The sequence below is a fragment of the Ursus arctos genome, unplaced genomic scaffold (genome assembly GCF_023065955.2).
Source record: "Ursus arctos isolate Adak ecotype North America unplaced genomic scaffold, UrsArc2.0 scaffold_7, whole genome shotgun sequence".
In the NCBI taxonomy this organism is placed as follows: domain Eukaryota; kingdom Metazoa; phylum Chordata; class Mammalia; order Carnivora; family Ursidae; genus Ursus; species Ursus arctos.
Window position 1 is genome coordinate 66784140 of NW_026623089.1, and position 20804 is coordinate 66804943.

Below are 20804 nucleotides of genomic sequence, written 5' to 3' on the forward strand. Positions count from 1 at the left end.
AGCATTACTTCATAGTTCTCTAGACACAAGCTCTCCCAAGCTCAGGGCATTGTAGATGCTAGCCCACCTGCCCGGAACGCCCACCCACTGCCTCAGCTCCAACGCTATCTCTCCTCTGACTCCTTCCAGACTCCCCTGGAAAATAAATAAGCCTCAGTTCCTACTACATGTTGTATGGACATTAGTCACTCAGTCAACAAATATTTACTTAGGGCCAGCTATTAGCTATGTCCGGTTCCATGTGCTAGAAATACTACAGTAAGCAAAAACAAGACAGAAGGCAAGACTCTGGCCTTCTTGGAGCGTAGCCAAAGAATCACAAATGTAAATGTAAAGTTACATCTTCAGTAAGCACTGTAGTAGTAAACGGTGTTTTTGGAAAATGCATAAAGATAGACACGGTTAGGAAGGCTTTCCTGAGGAAGAAGTACTTGAGCTGAACTGTGTCAGGGAGTGAGGGAATCTCAGAGCAGCTGGTCCAGGCAGAGGAGGCCCCAAGGCAAGCAGGGAGCATAGCATCTGCTCCAAGATAAGGCTGGAGAGGTAGGCAGGGACCTTCGTAAGGATTTTAATCTTTAACCTACAAGCAACAGCAAAGTATGTGTGTGTTTAAAGTGCACATGTATGGAAGGCGTACATACGTGTGGAGGGTATGAAGTGAGAAGCCAGGAAAACCATGGATGCCAGTAATCTGGCAGATAACATGGCTTGGCTGTAGTGTGAACAGAGCCAGGAGAAGTGGATGGACGCCAGAGGTACTTGGGAGGTATCCAGCTAGAGCTGGTGCTGAAGGAAGCACACAGATGTGAGGAGCAGTGGACTCATGTAGCCCTGTGGAGAGGGTGCCACACTGATCTGGGCAACACTGGAACACAACTCGGGATCCTTTCTCAGTGTTGGGGTATGTGGAGGGATCTGGGGAGAGCTTGCAGTCGAGCTGAAACCTCTTCATGGATATAACTCCATTAAAGTAATTCTCTTCTTATTATTTTGCATTTGCACATTTGTCACCCACGGGCACACAATATCGAGGTAATGTCTTGTCATGTTTGGCTCTGTGGCTTCTAGCACAGTGCCTGACACATAAGTCTTACTATATCAGTTATTAGCCAGCCACAAACCCTGGCCATGTCCTAGGCAGCTAAGAATATCTCAGTGCATATTAAAGACATCAGATCAAAGCCAGCTCAGCCTGGCCTCTTCTCATAGGGGAAGCAAGCGGACGAGCTGGGCGGAAACACTAGGGTAGTCATTGGTAGAAAGCCAGATCCGGTGGTCGGGAAGGCAAAGCTGTATGACGGATGTGCCGCAGGGGTGGCTTCAGGTGGGTCGCCTGCTGTGGCAGCTGTACCGTGTTTACGGCAATACAAAATGTGAAACTTTTAACAAACAGCCATTCAAAAGTTTGCAACAGTTAAAATATCTGAACACTGACAACTTCCTGCATTCAGCAATCATTATTTTGGCTCTGAGGATTTTATGTGCAGCCCCCGCTGGCAGAGAGCGCCATGGTGGCCCTATAGGGCCTCCCCAGCCCTCCCTCTGGATCCCCCACGTGGTCTCATCATGACCACAGCAGGGATTTTCCATTCTGCCAGTGACAGAATCAAGAAAAGAAATAAATCTATTATTTAACAACAACAGTAATGATATATCCTTCTATGCTGTTGAAAAAAATTCTAAAAAGAAAGAATAAATTAAACACAGAAAACCTAAATAGGTGTATCTGTAAAGGATCATTGTGGTTGTTATCTCAGTTATAATCTAGCATTAAGATTTCCTAAAGGTAAATGATGGATTTGATTACTTTTCTTGATTGATATAGCTTTATTATTCTATCATTGGCTTTGGATGTTAACAAGAAGTCAAGACTATTTATGAAATGTCATAATGAATTGTATTTTCAAATAAAAGCCAATGTCTATTTCTAAAAGCAAATTGGGCTCAGAATATTCATTTTTCAAAATATTTCTGAGTATATAAGTCTAATAATATTTACATTTTATCAAGTGTTCAGAATTTTAAACGATTTGAAGGAAAACTAGTATTTCAATCTTCCAATATTACTTTATGCAAATGCAAAATCATGGTATAATAAGACAGTTACCTTACTGGAGTCATGTACACTTAGATGTCTCAATTCCCAAGACATCGATCTTTTCACATCCAAAAAGGCCTAATTTCCTAACCTCATTATACCATTTATATAGTGACTTTAAATTTTATAAATATTTATTTTTCCACCACCAAGGCTGGCTTTTTGATTAGAATTCAAAAGTCACTGGATTGAAGACAAATTAAGTCAAAAAAAGTCACCGCACGGCAATGTAATGAGGATTCCGTTTTGCCCAAGTGGCAGACCCATGTACCTAATTACGAGAAGGATGTTTACAAATGGTATGCAGAGTCATGTTTCACACTTTGTCTGCTAATGTAAAATAAGAAACAAACATTTTTATGAATTCAGTTCTACCCGAATCAGATGAGCTCAAGGTCACACAATTAATAACAAAGATCTTATTCGATTTTTGCAATACTCATGTTTCTGAGCCTTGGAAGGGGACCAAAGAAGCATGGCAGCTGGGGAATGGTTCCACTTTCCAAGAGCACTGTCACCGATGCACTGACACGGGAGGAAGGACACTGATGTACAGCCAACACGAATGCACAAGCTTTTAAATCAAGAGTTTTCAGTGCAGTCTGACAGCTCCATTAAGCTTTGAAACTGTGTTCAGTTAGAAACCCCGAGGAGCACTTTTTTCCTTCATAGATGTACCAACTATCCCGTAGTTAAATAACTACTCAAACACACAGCTCACAACAACAGAGACCGTGGAAATATCATCTAAGTTTGCTCCTCGTGGTACAGCTAAGACAAAAGCAAGGTTTCAAAGCTTTACATCAAAAGGTCATTTCGGAATGTAAGCAGTCCTCATGCGCAGATCCCAATGTCACATTACACGATGTTATAAAAATGGTGACCCTAATACAATCGAGCTCTCATGGTGCCATTTGTTTTCAGCTTCCTAGGAATGGAATCAGATTCCACACTCTGCTGCTGCATACTGGAAGTCCCGGGCTGTCCAAAAGAAAAGTTTTGTCAAGTGCTCACGAATTCAAAAACCCTGAAAAGTTTGTGTGCCAGGAGCTGCCACTGCAGAGTTGCTAGAGACCGTTGGCTGGCTTAAAGATACAGAGTTTCTGCAGGTGTGGAGGGCCCTACAAGGAACAGGTGCACACCCAGCGGCAGGTTCTGCGCGGTCCCAGCGTGGAGAGGGAAGGGCGGTCCCAGCGTGGAGAGGGAAGGGCGGCAGGGTGGCAGCCACACAGCAGGGGTGAGCAAACCACCCTCCTGAACCCTGGCCATGGAAAAACATTGCTGGGACAAAAACCAACGTCATTACCGCAAGAAACAGTGCCACTACATTCGCCAGTAAAAGAAAAGGAAGAGCAGTTAGATTTAAAGAAAGATCATGTTTTTAAAATACAATTTGAAGAGGCTGACTTCTGCAAATTCTGATTCATGGTATGAAAAGAAGTTTTAGTCAACTGGGGAAAGAGCACTAACTCTTCTTTGGATACTGGCTACCCCCTACTTGTGCAGTTTCTTGATGAGTTTGGCTATCAAGAATTTGAAGAAAATAACGAAAAGCTCTTAAATAGGAATCATGTGCATCACTTTCAAATATAAAACCTAACATGGAAAAGTTTTATCTGGAAAAGCAGGACTGAGCTTCTTATTAAAATTTTTGAACAGGGGCACCTGGGTGGCTCCGTCAGTTAAGCGTCTGCTTTTGGCTCGGGTTGTGATCCCAGGGTCCTGGGATCGAGCCCCACGTCAGGCTCCTACTCAGCAGGGAGTCTGCTTCTCACTCTCCCTCTGTCCTCCCCCCACTCGTGCTTCCTCTTTTTCTCTCTCTCAAATAAATAAATAAATAAATAAAAATCTAAAAAATAATTTTTAGAAAAGAATTTTTTTAATAAGAATGCCAGCATTTTTTTATCAATCATTATATCCCTGTATTTATCATAGTTACATAACACAAGGAAAATGTGACAAATTTTCACCGAGCCCCACCGGATGCCTCTAAATTTGCTTCTGTTGACTCCCGTGGGTCACGCAAACAGGGTTTTCCACCTGTGTCATGATGTGGAAAACGCTGGGAAGCACCAAAATAAAGGGAAAGAAGACAGAAATCACCAAGAAAAGCACCTGCAGGAAAGCCAAAGGTGCTCTTGTTCTTATATAAAAATATGTTATAAATGGTCACCCAGCTCTGTCTTCTGTGGGCCAGAAGTATTTGAACTTCTACTGCTCCCCATCCTCTGTTCTTGCCCCCTCAACATCCTGAATCCACAGAAAAGGAGTCCCACCTTATAAACCGCATATTCTCAAAGAAAAATGTCCCACTTGCAAGCAACCCATTATACTGCAGATTGACGAGCACGCTCTATCAGACTTCAATATTAACACCTTTTCTTGGCACAAAGGGAGAAATTTTGATCTACTTTCTGAATGCAGTTGCAAGAGAAAGGAGTTTTACAACAATAAATGGACAACACGAGGGATAGTATAGAGCCATTAAAAGCATAAGATTAGAGAGAAATACTGAAAAACACAGTATAAAATTCAGTGGAAAAGTAATACAAAATAGTAGACATATTCAGATTATAAAACACAAATGCAAACTTTGAAAGGGTTATAAGCAAAAAATTTCAATAATGGTGGGGTGGCAGAATTAGGAAATTTTTTATTATTTAGAGTTCTTTAACATTTTTATATTGCTCTCAACTACGACAATAGTATTTGTCAGAAAGTTGAATGCACTGGTAATATCTTCAAGCTCTCACTGTTTTCTGCTATTAGTTACCACAGATTAACCAACATTTCTCCTATAAATGTACCAAAACCTCCCGTTCAAACCAGGGTCAAGTGTTCACTGTATGAAGTGCTTGCTTACCTTTTTAAATACTGCAGTGTCTACCAGAAAGGCGATTTGTAAAACTACTGATAATCTACCCTTCATACTTTAAACACCACTTAAGACTGTCATTCCATATGAGCACTCAAACACACAACCGGGTGGATCTGAGGACTTCAAAGTAATCACTAAAAATATCTGTGATTTTTTTGAGAATGAAGACAGAATTGTCAATATAATTAATTCTATGTTTAAAGAAGAAAAAAAAGTAGAACACGAATTTCAAAATTGATATTTCAAACGAAGTTTACCTGCTGGATTATAAATTATCTGTTTGTTCTATAACTAGGAATATGCTAGAATGGTACTTTGAGAAGCTAAAATTAACTGATCACTTATTATGTGCCAGGCAATGGGTACTAAGGACTTTATAGAATATTTCATTTAAACGTAACAAGAAGGGGCGCCTGAGTGGCTCAGTCATTAAGCGTCTGCCTTCAGCTCTGGTCATGATCCCAGCGTTCTGAAATCAAGCCCCGCATCGGGCTCCCTGCTCAGCGGGAGGCCTGCTTCTCCTTCTCCCATTCCCCCTGCTTGTGTTCCCTCCCTCGCTGCCTCTCTCTCTGCCAAATAAATAAATAAAGTCTTTAAAAAAAAAAAACCTAACAAGAATATTTTTGGAGGTTATGGTTATTATGTCCATGAGCCAGGAGATAAAATAACTTGCTAGCCAGGAGCAAGGGGGAGTAGACATGGGCATCTTCAACTCGAAAGACCACATTTCTTCACTGTAGTCTACTGCACAGACACGTCGACAACTATCAATAATGGTCAGCACCACAAGAGCACTTAAATAAAGATAAGGGATATAAGGCCAACAATGTAAGGCTGCATTACGGGTCTCCCTTGCAACTCTTAGATGTTTGTTCAAGCCTTTTATCTTAGCCAGATTTTAATATGGCCATCAATCAGAAAAGGCTTAGTACTTCCACTGAAGAGTCCCACAATTACACTTTGTGGCGAGAAATAAATCCACGAGTGGAACCATGCAGATCAGCTCCTGCATGGAAAGTGAACATATGGACGTCCAAGAATTTCCAGCATCCACATCTTCTGGGAGATAGCATGGTAGAGAGGAAAGTGAACTAAAGCTAGTTTTTTTTTTCTTTTAAACTGCATTTGAGTCCCACGTCTTCCAGGTAATGGTGGGGAGACTGTGAGCAACTGTTTGACCTCTTTTGATCTCATTTTCCTCACTTAAAACAAAGTTAATACTGCAAAGATTAAACGAGAGCACTGTTTCAAGGCCTACTCCAAGAAAGTGCTCAGTTGGGACTGATTTCCTTCACTCTTATGTGATCCTAAAAGCAACGCATTCTTGCAGTGCCTTAGCTACACATAAGTCCAGATTTCTGTCATGACTAACTTGAAATTTCGTAATTACGGAGAAAAATTACCTGAAGCATTGTTGAAAAATGTCTTATCGCTTCATCATAGAGTCCACTGCCAATCAACACATAGGCAATAGCTATGAAACAAAATACAAAAATATTAAAGGAAAGAATGAAGGATCTCTGAGTGGAATCAGTAACTAAATTCTTGGCTGAGTCCTAACTTGCAGCTCTGGGGACCAGAAGCAGTTAAAGAAAACCTGCAAGTTAATAAGATGTACTTGAATTCTTCCACCATTCGGCACCTGGTATCAGCCTTCCAGCGCTCTCAAGATTTAAATTATTAAAGCCATCCATAAAACATTGCCTATAAGAAGTAATTATCTTTTTCTAGGCCCATCACTCACTTTCAGATATGAATAACCTTTATGATGTCTCCTGTCAATACATCAGAAGAGCTAGTAATGAGCCTGAATAAAGCCCACATAACATGGCAACGTGATTTTACTGTGAAAGTTATGAGAAATACCCAAATAGCCTCAAAAATCTCAATCCCTGGGGGGTGCTGAACTTACTGCCAGTTACTGAGTAAGAACAAAAGCACAGGCTCCAATTAATATATATTAATAGAATGCTTAATTCACACGACTGCAACGCAACAGTAGTCTTTTTCCTACCTCTTCTGTTCAAAATACAGTCAAAACGCTACTCAAAATATACACTAAAGATAAACACGTAGTTTCTGATCAAATTGTGTCAGTAATTGGTATTTTGAAATTAGAGCCATGACAACCTCTTAATACAAGGCAATACTTGGACTAAATTTTTTCACCGGTCCAGAATGCAATAAATTATTGATAGTCTAGATTACATTTCATCTATAAAGTTTGCCCTAAATCCCCAAATATCCCTGAAAAAACTGTATTCCTCACTCAACACAATACTATTCTGATCATATTTCTTTGCAAAAAAGCTTTATCACAATGCTCCAATCCTAGAGGTGTTCAAGGAGACAGACCACTAAAAGTTTTACTGGCGTGAAGAGCTGAAATTCCTGAGAGTTAAAAGTAGTAAAAACATTCAATGTAGAAAGAGACTTAGAGTGTCCCCATAACTAACCTGAGAAAAGTAAACTTCAAAAGCATTGAGTGTCATAATAAGACAAGAGCTTTGGGGGCATTCGTCAAAATAAAGAGGGCTGGTTTGTCGTAATTTCTTTGAAAAGATAAATTAAGGTCAAACTCATAAGTGGAAGAATAAGAATGGATACATTCAGATGCATCAGCTAACAAGATAAGCAGAGACACCTTTGGGGAGAGGCCAGGAGTATTAGCAGTAAGAACAACAGTGACGGCTATGTGCATGGCACTCTGGACATTTCCATGTAGTAACTCATTTACTCCTCGATCACGATGAGGCAGGTACAGTTATTATCCCCGTTCAAAGAAAAGGAGATGAAGCATAGTGTAGTTGAACAAACTGTCCAAAGACAGTGTACGGTGAGACAAAGGATCCAGGCTGCCTGCTCTGAGACCCACCCTAACACACTCCCCTGAAATCAAGGCTGTACCAAAACTGCTGTGTATTGGGCTGGACTGCAAAAATGGTTTGAATTTCTGGATGATTACATGAACAGGGATGGAAATGTAAACTTGTCCTTCTCTGAAAGCAGGAAGATGGCGATATATCAGAAAGCCAAGATCTGGGCTTGGCTCTGCCAGCCACCAGCAGGGTGATCATGGGGACCTCAGCCATTTCTCCCTACTCTCCGGGTCTTGCCTAACAAGCCTGTAGAACATCTTCTAACATTTCTTTCAGATCTAAAGTTTTAGAATTTCCTATGTCTCTCCCCACAACCAGTAAATATCTGTGGAATGAACAAATGAATAAGTGACCTGTAAAAATGGATACAGTTTTTAAGAGATAAATATGATTGTACTTAGGATCATGTTTAAATTGTTCTCCATGACTAGGCTGCTGAACTTCACTACATAAAATCAAATGCAGCTCTCAAATCTTTCTATCCAGAAGTAAACACTTTTTTGAGAAAAAACCCAAAACTATCCATTAAAAAAAAAATCCAAATCTTGCAAAACTATAAATAACTATTAAGATCTAAATTTTGTTATGGCAGTCCAAAGACATAAAGAAAACACTGGAATTCTCACAGAAATCATTACTGCTCAGCAATTCCACATCTCCCAGCAACACATGTGTCGACAGAAGCTGCTCTTCCAAAGAAAAAATACTGTAATATGACAGATCCTAAGCCAGCTCAGGGCATAGAGGTCTAGTAGGATTAGTCTTAGAGCATAGAACAGGCCTGGCACAGCCTAGGCCCTTAATTCATGACTTAATAAATGAATATGGGGCTGATCAGAACCCAAGGACCCCAGAAAAGACCAAATCTGATTTCTTAACAGGTAATTCTCAAAACCTACTCAAAGAATATCACCAAAAAGTGATTAATACTTTCAAAATAGTCAACTCTTATTTGCACTAACAGAGCAAAGGAGCCAATATAAGAAGTACTCAGTATTTTATTTAAGTAAGCTCTAGGCCCAATGTGGAGCTTGAACTCACGACCCCAAGATAAGGAGTCGTGAGATCTACCGACTAAGCCAGCCAGGCGTCCCAAGGTGCTCTGTCTTAAGGTACAATGCACACAGCTACAGAAATGATACAATAGTTCTGTGTAAATTAGGAAAGCATTTCCGAAGGCACTTTAGGCCACCAGGCACCAGGCAGGAGCACATGCTTCTGTGAAGTCTGTCCAGCTGCCCCGTTCAGTCCTGTATTCAATTTTGTTTCCACTCCTTCAACAGCAAGCTGACTTGACAATGAGCCTATCAGACCCTAGCGGAACCAGCCTATTTGAAAACAGGCCCCCAACAAGCCAAACTGCAGGACCCTTCTGCAGATCTGAATGAACTCAAACTTTCTACACCCACCTTCTTAGACCCAACAATAACTGACGGGACTCACGGTAAAACTGACTTAAACCTAGCTATTCTATTACACAGCAGATTACGGTAGGTGGGAGTCTCCTCTGCTTTCACAAGTTACCTTTCAATGAATGATAAGTGCTCCTAAGGACTCGGTACCATAATTGTTAATTTCCAGAGAAACACCGAGGTCCTTACCAATCATTCCCTGCAGACCTTGTATTTTCTCCATTTCGTATTATATTGACATAGAACACACGGACCCACACAAAGGTTGAATGCCCTACCCAAGATCATAAATTCTAGGCAAATGCCCCAGGAATACCCCCTCTCCCAGATTCAGATCTCACCTAGCTCTTCATTTGTGCTGTCATTATCCGTAGCAAACGGGAATCTCTTTTGTTCTGCAATAGACTTGGCCTGGCTCTGAAACAGAAACAAACATATGACTTAGCTTATGGCAAATGAAGATAAAGCTTACAATGAAGACCTGCAATTTAAAAAATTAAAGCTCCATTTAATTTATATGGAAGCAAGAAAAGCTTCACTTTAATAAACACCAATTGTGCACTTCATACACATAGCTTGTGTATAACTGATTTGTCTCCTCCCCTATCATTAGTGGTTCTGTTTCTTTCTTTTTTTGATTGATTTATTTGAGAGAGAGAGAGAGCGAGCGCACGAGCTGGGGGAAGTGCAGCAGAGGGGGTGGGGGAGGGAAAGAATCTTAAGCAGACTCCGAGCTGAGCGCAGAGCCCAGTGCGGGGCTCAATCCCATGACTCTGAGATCCTGACCTGAGCCAAAACCCAGAGTCCAGAGCTTAACCGACTGAGCCACCCAGGTGCCCCAGGGGTTCTGTTTCTAAGAACAAGTTTCTTTTCACTTCCATAGGGATCCATCCTGCTGGCTGCTTCATGCTCCCTCCATGTTTTCAGAAACTATTCAATGACCTTGTTCAGGTTGCAAAGATCACATTCTAGCCAACAGTCCTCCAATGAGGCTGGATGACAGGACGTTGTTTTTTAACTAAAAATATTTTTAAAATAAGACCTACAAGTTGTACAGAGATGATGCCACCAAAGGACCAACAAAATCTGACCAAGAAACACGACATTCTAGTGAAAAAAGCACAGCAGATGATGAACATCTCCCTCCTACTTAAGGCAGTAGATCTGCCTACGAAGAAATTATACAGACATGCACATTTGGCAGGAAAGCTAAAACAAGAGTGCGAACCAGGGGAAAATGAAATAAGTAAGTTAGCTTAGTAATTGGAGTGATTTTATAGGCAGTACTGGTCTACTGTGGGTAATGACGGCTCTATAGTGTTTTGGAGACAAATCATGTCTGATACTACAGCTGTCACTTCGCCAGAAGATTCAACTGTTGATGCTAACTTGTGATACCCTTAGTTACAGGGTACACGTTAAAGTGATTACTTCATACTAGATTCACCTAAGACATGAGTAAAACTTGCACACACACAAGATACAGCAAAAAACTAAGAGAGAGACTAAAGATTTGTGGCTTTTGGCAAACCACAGGATTAGAACCCAGTGATACCCCAATTAACTGAGTTCCTCTTTTTTAAAAATGCATAGTACAGATGCCTACAGGCCTGTATTAGCCAAATAATTTTACATGAGATGCTCTTCCAACTAGTATATGTGCTATTCAGCTAATGATTGGTGTTCATGAGCAGTAATGAACTGTGGCGCCTTGGGCTTCACTGACTCAAATAATAGTAACAAGGCACTTCCACTTATACTCCCTGTACTCTCAAAATCTAGACTGATGTTTAGATATAGCATGGTATTTAGGATGCTTATAAAACAGGTCAAGACAAAATCAGAGAGGGAGGCAAACCATAAGAGACTCAACAAACCGAGGGTTGCTGGAGGGGAGGTGGGGGGATGGGGTAACGGAGATGGACATTAAGGAGGTCACATGATGTAAAGAGCACTGGGTGTTACATGCAACTGATGAATCACTGACATCTACCTCTGAAACTAATAATATGCTATATGTTAACTAATTGAATTTAAATTAAAAAAAATAAATAAAACAGGTCACGAACAAGCTACCTCTGGGGTTAGAACACAAGTTAGAAGCTATGGGCCAGAAGGGCATCCCCTGTCGGGATCAATGCTCATTCCATTCAGGACTCCAGACAAAATGAAACATCTGAAAATCCCACTACCACGGGAATGTTTAACACTCGATTTCTTCCCGTAAAACCCTGATGACAGAAAGAAACTCTATCCTCTTTCGGCTCCTTCTCATTCTGCTCCATAGCTGGAAGCGGCTATGGGAAGCCTTGGAGCGGGATCCTCGAGAGACAGCTTTAATAAGCGGCAGATTTAAGGACATGTGAAGACATCACAGTACATACACCTGGGTGTGTCCAGGCACGAGACTTTCCTCTTTGTCAGACTGTCACGGATAAGCACACAGATGCAAAGATTTTTCTGCTTAATAAATTGCTTACAGCCAAGAAGAGGAGTCTATGAATAATGCTTTCAGTGCTTAAAAAATCCAGTATTCAATGAGAGTCTCCCATTTGCCAAGCCTTTGTGCAGAAAGATACGGGAAGAGACCAAAAATGAAGTCCCATAAAAAGAAATCAGTTACCAAACAACATCAGGAGTATAGTGAAGAGCATATCTGAGCGAAGTGTTCTTATTTTATTAGAAATAAAACCTGACAGAAGTGGGCAGGAGAGTATAGCACGGACAAATTGATTTCTTGATCAGAAAGAATCTCTCCCACTTCTAATACCGCATCTATCGATATCCTCTGTGGACAGTGGCGAGAAGCTCTGACCAAGGAAGCTTACATACACAGCCCCACTTTGCTGGCAGACTAACTCCAACCCACCCGTCAGGTCCCTGCTTATGTTTCAATTCCTGAAAGCTGTCCTACCCGATCCCCTCTAATTTAAGGGAGATTATGTTGACCTTTGGCTATACTTCTACATTTATTTGTATAATTATCAGGTTAGTGACTAGGAGTCACGAGCGTAGGGACTGGGGCTAGCTGGCTCACTGTGGTATTCCCAGTACTTACTTAGCACAACGCCTGGCACATAATAGGTGTAAAATAAATATCTGGAGAATTAATGAAGAAATGAATAGTCCGATTCCCATATTTTCAACCTACGGAAAATGAAAGGCCAAGATTGATGAGCTTTCTCCCATAGGTTACTAGCTAGCGCCGTCTTAAACCAGAAATGCAACACGTAGTAAATATTTGAATTCTTGTCAGTAAGAAGATAGGTCCCTAACAATTCTAAGAATCTAATCGCCTAGCCAAGGTGGGGATTACCCAATTCCTACTTAAACATTTTTAGTGATGGCCAGAACTCACTACCTTACAAGATAGCCCACTCTGGCTTGAGACCAGTCTAATTCAAGTTTTTCCATATATCAAGCTGATCACTAGGCAGCGAGTTAGGTAAAATTTGTTGATCATTCTCTAGCTTGCAATTTCTACCTATTTTCAGTAGTTCTTACATGCAAAGGCAAAGCTTCGCCTGGAGAAAGAAAGACTATCCTAAAGGGAAATTTTAAATGAAAGAAGCAAGCAATATCTACATGGATGTTAAAGGAAAAGGCCTGGAGAAAAAATATGTTAATCTTGGGCACTGAAAGAACCACTCAGCTTAAGAGAATTAAGTGTGAGCAAAAAGCAGAGCCTTCCACCTCGAGGCAGCAAGGCTGAAGGAGCACATGTGCTAACATGGACAGGCAGAGACAGACGTCACACAGCACCAGGTACTCCTCCCTGGAGTGGAGAGGTCTCCTATGCAGCTTGACTGGTATTGATAATTAAAAACATAAAAGATACCCACACAGGCAAAGGCTGGAAAAATAAGATCATATTATACCTTCAAATACATGAAGTTTCTAGAAATAAGGGTCAGCTGTGATCTCCCCCCTTTATACACTGGAACTTTAAAGTAAAAAGGCCGAGATCTAGCATGATCAACCATCCAATTCATGAGTCATAATAATTCAATGGGACTGAATACCAGATGACCTATCTTTACCTTATGCAGGTAGAACCAACTGGAACCAACTCCTAGTTGATAAACAGAGGTGACCTCTGCCTTTTCAAACCAGTACCATTGTGCTCTAGGTCACAAAACAGACGGCATGTATGGAAGATGCGTACCAGAATCTTTTCAGTGTTGAGGGAAAGCAATGAGTCACAGGGTGGTGGTCCTTTGGGTTCGCAGTCTGAGTCGTGGAAGTTCAAAAAGGAGGACTCTGAAAAGCAAACATTCCTGGTTATTCTCCTCACCTTATATTTATGGCTCTTTGGTGTCTAACTATGAATTATAGTGTGAAGAATCTACAAAACCAAACCACGGACAAAGCAAAAAACACTAAAAGGGGCATCCTACCTTCCACATGAGAGCTGTGTAACACTCTGTGGTTTCCAAATATCCTCACAACCAGTCATTAATACAGTAGTTGTTCAGATCCCTTTGTTAGACATGTCCTACCTGGCAGCATTTACCGGAGATTTAAAAAAATCACAAAGGGGAGACCAAAGTCAAGACAGGAAGATCTAATGTTAAAAGATAAGTACAGGCGCGCCTGGCTGGCTCAGTTGGTGGAGCGTGCGACTCTTGAACACAGGTTCAAGCACCACATTGCGTATAGAGATTACTTAAAAATAAAATCTTAAAAAAAAAAAAGGTGTGTACTAAGGGTCTAGTATCCAGAATATATAAATATCTCTTGATTTCAACAAGAAAAAGACAACCCAGTTAAAAAATGGGGGAAGGAGGAACGCCTAGGTGGCGCAGTTGGTTAAGCGTCTGCCTTTGGCTCAGGTCATGATCTCTAGGTCCTGGGATCGAGCCCCGCATCGGGTTCCCTGCTCAGCGGGGAGTCTGCTTCTCCCTCTGACCCTCCCCGCCTCTCCCCTTGTTTGTCCTCTCTCTCTCAAATGAATAAGTAAAAATTTTTTAAGATGGGCAAAGGACTGGAATAGGCAATTCTCCAAAGAAGATCCACAAACGGCCACTGAGTACATGAAAATATGCTCTACATCATTGTTAATTAGAGACTGCAAATCAAAGCATAATGAGGTACCACCTCATGCCCACAAGGATGGTTATATTTATTTCAAAAATGGGAAATCACAAGTGTTGGCAAGGATGTAGAGAAATTAGAGCCCTTTGTGCACTGCTGATGAGGATGTAAAGAGGTGTGGCTGCTGTGGAAATCGGTTTAGTGGCTCATCAAAAAGTTGAACACAGAATTACCATATGGTCCCACTATTCCATTCCCAGGTATATACCCCAAAGAACTAAAACCAGGGACTCGAACAAGGATGTGTATATGCATCTTCATAAAAGCACTATCTACAATAACCAAACAGTGGAAACAGCTCAAATGTCCATCAACAGATGATGGACAAATTGTGGTATATACATACAGTAGAATATTATTCAGCCTTAAAAAAGGAAGTCCTACAATCATCATGAATTAGTACAACACTTCACGCCCGTAATAATAAATCTACATTTATACTTTAGCTCACTAACAGAATTTCAAAATTGGGAGACTTCACTCTAAGCGACATCTAAAATGCTTGCCTATATTTGGAAATATTCAAATATTAAAGATAAATTTTTAAAAAGAATAAAATACTGACACATATTACAACACAAAAGGACCCAAAAATACAAATAATCTAAGAACCTCCAAAACAAAAGTGAAAGAAGCCAGACACAAAAGGTCACCTATTGTATGATTCCACTGATACAAATAACCAGAATAGGTAAGTCCACAGAGACAGAATGCACATCGGGGGCCGAAGGAGGGAGAGGGAGAAAATGCTGAGTGGGTAAGGGGGCTTACTTTGGAGTGATGGAAATGTTTCCGGGTGGTTGTACGACACTGTGACTGTACTCAATGCCACTGTTCACTGGAAAACAGATAATTTTAGGTTATGTGAATTCTGTCTCAATAATTATTTTTACTTTTATTTATGTCAGTAGGCTCCATGCCCAACGTGGGGCTTGAACTCATGACCCTGAGACTGAAAGTCACATGCTCTCCCAACTGAGCCAGGCAGGCACCCCTCAATAATAATTATTTTTAAAGATATGATATAATTCAGCAGTCATTAAAGAACATCAAATTATGTTCAAGGGACTGTGTAAACTGATTGAGATAAATTCTCATTTGTGTCTGTCTTAACAACCAGAGACCAGACCTGATATACCAAAGCAGCCCTGAATGGTGAGCAATTAGTGAAGTTGGAAGGGTTAAATTTCACAAGGCTCAAGCAGGGTTTAAGAGGATGGGTCGGTTTGGACTGGGGTACAGAAAGGGCATGGGTATTGCAGGTGGGATGAGTAGTGCATACACAAGTACAAAGGCAAGAAAATGCGAAGGGGCAGCAAGCAGACCGCACTGGCTGGTGGGAGCTGGTGTTAGAAAATAAAAAATAAGAGCTTGGAAAGTAAGTGTTCAGACTGGGGAAAGTCCTGGACCCACGAGAAAGGCTTTAGTCTGAAGAGTCAAGAACCAGTAGTGGTTGTGGGTAGCTAGCTGGATATGCACTAATTTATAACCTATTTCTTCTTAAAGCTAACATCTGAGAACATATGCTAAGTGCTGTGGTGAGCATTGCACATACGTGGCGTTATTCTAACAATCCCTCTACTTCATGGAATTCATTTCAGTTTCAATAAATATCCATCTGTATAATTTTAAGTGGCTGCACAGCGTTCCCTTGCATGAAACTTACCCATACCCCTATCTTTGGGTAATTAGGATGTCCTTTCCCCCTTAATATAAAGGTTTTCATAAGTATGCTTGACCCATCTTTTTGCAAATTCGCCCAACTTGGCAATTAAATTGAATTCTAACAAATATAATTGCTGAGGCAAAGGGTGTAAACAGTGAAAAGACCTTTCATATATGCTGCACCTTCCATTCATTTCCCTCCCAGTAGGTAAAAACAACTTAATTCCCACCTACCAGTGTGGAAGACTGTCTCCCTCTCCTCAGAGTACTGTTCTTTTAATCTCTTCCTAATCTGAAAATAGCACTACTGAGATCAAACTTTTGGTTTACTGGCCATTTGTATCTCTTCTTTTGTAAATCATTTCTTTCCTTTGCTAATTTTTAGATCATTTGCTCTCTTCTGGCCTAAGATAGAAAGGACAATGTCTTATTTTCCAGTTATCTCAGGGCCACCTATTAAAGCATCAATTTGAACACTGCCTTTACATTATAGTTATGGAAGTCTGTTTCAAGACTTTTTTTTTGAAAGGAATCTTTGAGATTATTTTCATCGAATGACAATAGCTCTGACAGATGACTGTCCAATCTACATGGACACTGACATTTTAAAAATTACAGTAACATGTTCATTCTAGATAATATACAAAAATCACAAAACATAAACAGAAGTCATTTAGAATACTACCACACATTGAGAACCACTGTGAAGATTTTGGTGTAACTAATGTAATTAAGTGACAGTGCTGAAATCAGATGGCCTGGGTTTGAATTCCTGTTGTCTGTCACGACTTACTGGCTTTTGGCCACTGACCTAGCCTCATCAATCTTTGGTTTCTTCATTCATAAAACAGGGTCAATAACAGTACCTACTTCACAGAAGTGGTTGATTAAAACAAGATGATTTAAACAAGGAAATAGAAGTGAAGTATCTGGTACAGTTTCTGGCACAAAGAAGGAGCTAAAATATGTTTGCTACTAGTTATCACTGAGTTGTGAGAATAGAAGGAGATACACTGTTTTGTAACCTGCTCTTTTAATGTAATGACATAAACACTTTCCCATATGACTAAATTTCTTCTGCACTATTTAAATTCAAACTTAGTGAGATTGGATAAGATTTTTAATTTAATATCTTTAAAATTTTAATTCTCTACAATAAACCTGTATTTTGTTGTTTCTAGACTAATCCCTTATAATGATCTTATTCTGACTTCAACAGTATCACATTGTTTCAATAACGCACCCTTTTAATAAATACGTACATTTTAATGTAAAGCAAAGTCTCATCATTTTTTTTTCCAGGAGTTTCTTGGCTATTTGGATCAACATTTTTCTTTCAGATAAACTTCATTTTGTTAAGGTTGCAAAACAAAAAACGTCCCTCTATGACTTTTTCTTGTTTTTTTTAAGTAGCCTCACACCCAGTGGTGTGGAGCCCAACATGGGGCTTGAATTCACAACTCTGAGATGAAGACCTGAGTTGAGATCAAGAGTCAGACGCTTAACCAACTGAGCCATCCAGGGGCCCACACTCTTATGATTTTTATTAGAATTGTTAATACTGCAGATGAATGAGCAGAGGAATACTTTACAAAATTTAATCTATTCAACTATTTTATTAACCTATGCGAAATTTTACAATTTTTCTATAGAATTTACACATTCAAATTTGTTGTGATTAAAAAGAAAATTAGTGGATAACCGTTGATTCAGTATATATTTGTTGAGTATCTACTACGTTGCACTCACTGCTCAGTGGTCTTCAACACCAAAAACGACCCTTGTCCTATTATATGAAGATGATAGTTCAGGGATGCCTGGGTGGCTCAGTTGGTTAAGCACCTGCCTTCGGCTCAGGTCATGATCTCTGGGTCCTGGGATTGAGTCTGGCATCAGGCTCCTTGCTCAGCAGGGAGCCTACTTCTCCCTCTGCCTGCTGCTCCCCCTGCTTGTGCTCTCTCTTGCGCTCTCTCACTCTCTCACAAATAAAAATAAAATCTTTTTAAAAATTAAGAAAAATTTTTAGATTATAGTTCAGTGAGGGAAACCAAAAGTAATCAAAGTCACACAGAAATGACAAGTCACAGCAGCTTAAAGAACTTACGACTAGAGCATAGTCAGGGGAAGCAGTACTCGGGGTCAGTTTCCTGAGGATGTGAGTAACAACATCAGCTCATACTGAGAATTCACAGGGTAGAGGCATACTTCTGATCCTCATTTTAAAAACAAGGAAACTGAGGCCAAGAGGCTAAGTAATCTGCCCATGGCTACCCTCCAGCAAAGCAGTGGAGGTGGGATTTGAATCCAGGCAGTCTGGTTCTGGATCTGTGCTGGCAAGAGTGAAGGGAGACCTGAGGGAAGTTCCAGATTTAAAAGGTGAAGGTCCATGGGCAGCTGGCTGGGCAGAATGGTCCAGGCAGAAAGAAAGCATATTGTAAATATTCTGTCTGAACTGCTAGAGCTGAATATTTTATCTACCCACATTACTGAATTCTTAATAGCTCTATTAATGATTCATTTATTCAATGGGTAATTGTATCATCTACATCTAATGATATCAAGGTCTTTTTAATATTTATACTCATTTAGCATCTTATTTTACTAGATAAAACCTCCAAAAAAGTGCTTAATACTCGTACTCCGGCTTATTCCTGACATTAGTACTTAATTAAATGACCCAGAATTTCCTCAAGTTTTGACAATAAGATTTTTCACTTAACACTCATGAGCTTCCAGTGGGAAGATGCTCTATAGGGCTATGGGTTAACATTGATGTATTTTACCATATAAAGGAAGGATTCTCCTATTCTTTGTTTTACCAAAAATTTTAAATCAGGAAAACTGCCTGAACTTTATCAAGTGCTTCTGGAAATGTCTTTATGATAATCATATGATTTTTCTCCTTTGACCTATTAAGGAGATTAATTCGATTTTTTAAAAAACTTGAGCCATGGGGCGCCTGGGTGGCTCAGTCAGTTAAGCATCTGCCTTCAGCTCAGGTCATGATCCCAGGACCCTGGGATCGAGCCCCACATCGGGCTCCTTGCTCCGCAGGGGGCCTGCTTCTCCCTCTCCCACTGTCTGACGCTCTGCCTGCTTGTGATCCCCCTCTCTCTCTGTCAAATAAATAAATAAAATCTTAAAAAAAAAAAAAGTTTAGCCATCTTTGTACTTCTAAAATAAATTCTAACTGGCCAAGGCACATCATTATTTTAATTGGTTGCTGGCTTCAACTTATTAATATTTTACTTAGGATTTTATAGCTTTCTTCCCACCCCTGCCCCCACAACTATATTAAATTCTGGCATCAGTGTTTTTTGCTGGTTTCGTAGGATCTGTGAGAGAAAAACGGTTTGTTATAGTTATACCCACAGTTGTCTGAACAGAAGGTTAAATTTGTTCTTCAATCTAAAACTGTTTAGCTCACTACGGCTTTGATTATTTTACAATAACAACCCAACCATCTGTATTTAGATGGTATAGACTTCCACAGAAATGGAATCTATTCCATAATTTCCTTGCTCAGATAATGCAAGTAAGATTTATTTTATTTTATATATATTTTTAAAGATTTTATTTGAGAGAGAGAGAGAAAGCACGAGCGGGGAGAGAGGCAGAGAGAGAGTGAGAAGCAGAGTCCCCACTGAGCAGGAAGCCCAATGCAGGGGTCGATCCCAGAACCCCAGGATCATGACCTGAGCCAAAGGCAGATGCTTAACCCACTGAGCCACCTAGGTGCCCCGCAAGTAAAACTTAAAGATAATTACTACAGAAATATTCTCAAAACACAATACAGAATCTCATCTTTTTCTTTTAGATCATCTTCCTAAACATTTTGATTCATTCATTTTTTTAACCTTATTAGCAGGGATTTCTCCACATTTGTGTCTTAATTCTCATGGCCTCTACAATTGTCCACACGGCCCCTCATTCCTTTTTTTTTTTAAGATTTTATTTATTTATTTGTGAGAGACAGAGAGACAGAGAGAGAGCACAAGCAGGGGGACAGGTAGGCAGAGGGAGAAGCAGACTCCCCTCTCAGCAGGGAGCCCAATGAGGGACTCAATCCCAGGACTCTGGGATCATGACCTGAGCCGAAGGCAGACACTTAACCACTGAGCCAGCCAGGTGCCCCCACGACCCCTCATTCCTAATGTACATTTGCCTCTGCTCGCCTATTTACGTGTTAGCCTTAGCAGGCTATTTTATTCTTTAAAGAACCAACTTTCGGATCTATTTATCAATTCTACTGTTGCTCTGTTTCTCATTCATTCATTCTGGCTTTGTTCTAGGCACTGCTTCCAATTTCCCTTATTTCCTTTTCTTGCTACTCAAGCTTAGTTTCCAGGTCATTTATTCCCTGTCTTTTTCCACACGAAGAAGCCACTGAAGACTTATGCAGAAGAAAGATCACAGACAGTTGTGTGAGGAGAGAAGAGCCAGAAGACGAGAGCAGGAGGCCAAGTAGGAGGCCACAGCCAGCTAAAAAATGGGAAAAGCCCAAAGGCACAGACCACTGGGTTGAAATGGAGGGTCAGACTCCAAAAAGGTATAAGAAGTAAAAAAGACAGGGCTTTGAGAGAAAAACTAGGCATGGAAAGAGGACAAAGGCACTGGTTTCCAGTTTGTATAGCAACACAAGGTGCAAGGCCATTAACTGAAATGGAAGTTTAGGAGGAAGAATGACTTTCAGAGGGCAGTCAAGAGCCCAGTGCCCGGGAAATACTCAGCTAGAAGCTGTCTCGCATATAGTTAGGAAATTCCAGAGAAAGATAAGA

General features: G+C 40.5%; 1 protein-coding gene across 15 annotated transcripts in view; it reads right to left on the minus strand.

The window, feature by feature from the left end:
- The window catches only part of TTC13 (tetratricopeptide repeat domain 13), a 79021-nt gene that overhangs the window by 48487 nt on the left and 9730 nt on the right, over nucleotides 1-20804 (minus strand). For 14 of the 15 annotated variants that reach the window (XM_057308365.1, XM_057308368.1, XM_057308373.1 and 11 more), the window contains exons 2-4: nucleotides 13433-13527; nucleotides 9609-9684; nucleotides 6380-6450 (exon numbers count right to left, since the gene is read on the minus strand). In XM_057308365.1, the coding sequence (XP_057164348.1) occupies nucleotides 6380-6450; nucleotides 9609-9684; nucleotides 13433-13527 (242 nt within the window). Of the gene's footprint in view, nucleotides 1-6379; nucleotides 6451-9608; nucleotides 9685-12325; nucleotides 12415-13432; nucleotides 13528-15132; nucleotides 15264-20804 lie in introns of those variants that run through there. The other variant, XM_057308375.1, reaches the window with a different exon arrangement.